General features: G+C 47.9%; 1 protein-coding gene across 1 annotated transcript in view; it reads right to left on the reverse strand.

The window, feature by feature from the left end:
* Nucleotides 1-3427, reverse strand: part of LOC130910273 (insulin receptor substrate 2-like) — an 11903-nt gene extending 8476 nt beyond the window's left edge. Inside the window, exons 1-2 of the mRNA XM_057827413.1 lie at nt 553-3427; nt 1-284 (exon numbers count right to left, since the gene is read on the reverse strand). The exon at nt 1-284 is cut by the window's left edge and continues 204 nt beyond it. Of these exons, the coding sequence (XP_057683396.1) occupies nt 1-284; nt 553-3215 (2947 nt within the window). The 5' untranslated portion in view covers nt 3216-3427. The remainder of the gene's footprint in view (nt 285-552) is intronic.
* Nucleotides 3428-4429: the final 1002 nt, after the last annotated feature.

Raw genomic sequence — 4429 nt, forward strand, 5'->3', positions numbered from 1 at the left:
CGTCGGAGCCCTCACTGCTCCGAGAGGAGATATTCTCCACAGAGCTGTGCCTTTTCACAATCTCACCACGGGCAAACGAAGGGAAGACTGGTGTCACAGTGGCCGTGGAGGAAAAGGTCTCAGAGCTGTGGCGTCTCCGTCCTTGCGGATTGGCGCGGATCACCTTGGCGGAGCAGTGTGGGTCGAGTATTGATGAAGAGGCAGCCCCTAGGAGAAAGACTCCAATTCCTTCTGGGACAGCCAACTCCTCCAGTGAATGCCTTCTCCCTCTGCTGCCCTGGATGCTAGAGCGGACAATTAAAAATGAAAGATCTTTAAATTCACAATGATTAAGATATTGTTCTACCAATATTTACTATAAAGCATCAATTTGAAATTTATTTTTAGGAAACATCTACATTCTATTGTTTCCATTGTCATTACTTCCTCTATTGATTATCACTTGCCCCAAAATGCAAAACATCCCTGAGCTTGCAGACATAACTGATTCAGTTATTATATATAGTATATAATAATTTTTAAAAAATAAACAAAACATTAGAGCACACTTACCTTGTGTTTTGAGGAACAAGCTGCGGGGGTGAGCTTGTCATTCCAAATTTCATTTCAGTATAATCTTTATCCCCCTCAACTCCTTCTTTTGTATCTTTTTTGCCATCTAAATGGTACACAACTTCCTCATTTGGGCTGGGACACAAGGATAGGTCTGGGAGTGCGTCCATGTGTTCTGCAGTAAGAGTATCAGCTCTCTTTGGCTGCTGCAAAGCCATCTCAAGTTTGATGTAGGAAGTCAGACATGGCCTTCTGGAACCCTCATCACTGGAGCTCAAAGATGAGGACTGGCTCTCAGTGGACTCTGTTGAAGGTGGAGAAATTCGGGTGTCACTAAAGTCAATGTTAATGTATTCTCCAGGGCTACGGGGCTCTCCGGGAAGGGGGTACTCGTGCATGCTAGGCAGGGTCTTGAGCGTGTCAAGGGACAGTCTGTTAGGCCTGCCAAGCCTACCTCGGTGGGTCACGTTCTGAGCTCGGTTGTGTCTAGCTGAGGAAGCTGTTGAAGGGCTCAGCGGCGAGTTTTGAGCTGCTACAGGTTGCATCACGGAATAGTAGTCCATATCTGCCGCCCTGGGTCTTGAACTTTGAGGACTCATCAATACATACTGGTTGCCATCATCATTTTTGGATGGTTGGGCTGCAGCAGAATTGGAGGAGGTGCTCGGCTGGTACGTTGGCCTCACCAATGTTGGTTCTCCAGCCATTAAACCCAAATAGTAATCTGGGGGGGTCTGGAATGCAGGTGGGTTTCCAGGTGACATGTTCATGTATTCACCGTGTCTGTCCGGGCTCTCCACGGAGGACTTGGAGCCACACCACATTCTCATGTAGCCGCTGTCCTCCAGTGAGATGCTGGAGGGGGAGCTGGTCTTATAGCTTCTACTGGTAGGCCCGTGAGGGTGGACTCGAGGGTTCACAATCTGCTTAGGTGCAGAGACACACATGGGGCTCATCGGCATATAGTTGTCCCCTTTACCACATTGTGGCGCCACACCTGGAGTCATGGGCATGTAGCCATCGTCACCAAGGTTACTGCTAGAGCTTCTGGATGAGCCAACCTCTATGTCTCCATAATCTTCTGGGTAGCAGACTTTGGGTGAGGCTGAATGAGAGTTGTGTCCATTGCCAGCCTGGATGAGTGTGTACTCATCTAATGATGCTGAAGAAAGTGACACCGCTTTCTGTTGACGTGGCGTTGTAAGGGAGTGAGTTCGCTTCCTGTAAGCTTTATCAATCATCACACCTTCGCTGGCCGCCCTGGACTTGTTACTATTCGCACCCACCATTAGCATGTAGCCACAAGGGTCGCTCATGTCACGGGATGAAGGGGTGCTCGAGAGTGAGTCAGGGGTGTCGCTGCGAGTCAGGGGAAGGAACTTTGTTTCAAGTGGACTGCAACTGTAATCATCACACAGCATGAAACCAGTGTCGCTAAGGAAGCCGCTACAACTAAAAGGTTGTCCGGCCTTGTTGGGTGTGGTGAGATTATGCCCAGGAGACATGCTGATTGGGCTGGATGAAGCTGGAGGGGAGTTGGATACTGGCATGGACAGGCTGTGGTGCAAATTGGAGGATGACTCGAGTATCCTGCAGGTGCGACCGTTGCTCAGAGTGTGGGACCTGCTGAGTTGAGTGCCGGCGTTTGGACTAGCGGGTCTTTCATTTGCGGGCATTGACATAGACACGGGCCGCGGCACACTTCCGTCACCCTCGCTGGAGGTTCTAACCCGACAGGATGTAAACTTCCTCCCTGGAGATGTGGCTGCCGCGCTGGCTGTCCTGGATCTCCTCGTGAGCCCCGTCTGACTTGGGGGCAAATTATTGAGGTTGCGGCGTGTGGGCACAGAGATGGGGGTGGTGCTGGCTGACTGGCTTTTGCTTCTAGGCCTGAACTCTGAGAGCTCCTTCATAGCCTTCATAGCTTCCAGAATGGTCTCGTGGATGTTCTGAGCCACCACCGAGTCCTCTGCCTGCATCCAGAACTCCCCGGCCCCAGTCACTGCTGACCGCCCAACCTCAATGAAGAAGAAACTATCTGAGTGGCCACATCTCCTGATGTTCATGAGCTGTAAACATACCGCCGCTGTCTCGCAGTTCAGCTTCACAAAACTGATGGTTCGGCTGGACAAACAAAGCCTATAGACACCAGTGAGGTTCTTCACCTGACCAAGACCTTTAGATTTTAAATTGACTTGCCATACCTCCTTGTATGTCGCTGTTGCTGGGCTAACGAGTCCATAGTTGGCCTCTTCAAAACCAACGAGAGAGGAAGTAGAAGCGGGACTGTCGTACACCCTCCCCTCGGCGAGGAGGTCGGTCAGAACAACATACCAGCTCTCCTGATCCTGCTCGCTGTCCGCAGCCACAGCGAAGTACTCGTCCTTGGTGTAGAGGGCGATCAGGTGTTTATGTTTGGCGTCCGCCCGCTTGTTGACGCAGAGGCAGGAGTCCAAACTAATCACCCGTTTAGCGGCGCCCTTGTTTCGCCATTTCTTCTCGCTCTCATAGTACTCCAGCCGAGCAGGCGAGCGGTCGGCGGGTTCCCTCAGCACGAAAAAACGTCGGTGCCCGTGTTTCTGCTTCCTTAAGTAGCCGCACTTCTTTACGCCATTGACGCCACTAGATAACAGGTGTCCCGCCGTCCCCGGAGGACTTGCCATCTTTCTTGCCACGGAGCACCAGAATGAGCTCAATTTCAAAAAGCGAAATTAAAGATATAACGACAACAGACAGACGTGCATTTAATCCATGGCAGACTTGTCCGCTGTGTTCGGAGTCAAAAAAATAAATAAACAAAATCAAAAAAGATACGGGCGAAGGTGCCGTATGACTGATCCGGTTGTGGAGAAAAACAACATGTGACGCACTGTTCTAACGCCAGAAGAGAACACTGAGTCATAGGGGGGCGTGTCTGTCAATCATCCCATTCTGAGGCAGCCCATTGGTTGTCCTCATCATTCAAATAAGATGAGCCCCGCCCCTTGTACATACCCCTTTACGGAGACAAACAAGATCCGTCGGACGCCATTGAAAAATCCATTTCTTCCGTACATCGTTCTAGTTTTACCACATGACAAATGCATAGCTAAATCAAGCATTAAAAATATATATATTATCATTATTTTTTTACATCGGTGCGATTGAGCGTTTGCAACATTAACGCTGGCTGGAAGTGTGCTGCACAGTGCATTTCTCAGGCACTACCACTTGTAAACAACCCCGACGTCCCACTTGTTATATAAGCACAGTCGTGGCGTAATTTTAAACCCGCTATTTTTTTTAAATTTCATTTCAGTGCAGCATATAACATTTTGAATCACCCAGGTAGCAAACTATTTAACAGAAGCAACAATGGACTCTAATCCATACTTAGGAAAACTAACCTTCAAAGAATAATTTTTTTTTTTTAATTGTCATTTGAAAAGGACCTTAGGGAATAGGCATGTTGTTGTGTGTTTTGCACCATAAACGCTTTAGCTGAACGGGCAAAACATCCTTACGTCAAGGAAGTGTGTTTCAGCATATGAGATAAAATATTTGGTAGACTGCACTGGAGCAGCAATGTGCATAAATGCCGCCATCATCTGGCCTATCAGATAGGCTACACTTGGAACAAATGAAGAACTCCTAAATGAATGAATGATTGAATAAATGAATGATTGAATAAATGAATGAATGAATGAATGAATAAATAAATAAATAAATAAAATGCATTATTTCTATTCTCCCCCCCCCCCCCTTTTTTTTTTCTTCAAAAGTATTAAACGGCATTTCTATTTTAGAAAGTCACATGTCAATTACTTGTTTTTAGCTTTTGACGACGCCAGTGGGCAAAAAGCAGTGGCGGATTTAGCAATTTTGGGGCCTAAGGCGA

This window comes from Corythoichthys intestinalis, chromosome 2 (genome assembly GCF_030265065.1).
Source record: "Corythoichthys intestinalis isolate RoL2023-P3 chromosome 2, ASM3026506v1, whole genome shotgun sequence".
Lineage (NCBI taxonomy): Eukaryota > Metazoa > Chordata > Actinopteri > Syngnathiformes > Syngnathidae > Corythoichthys > Corythoichthys intestinalis.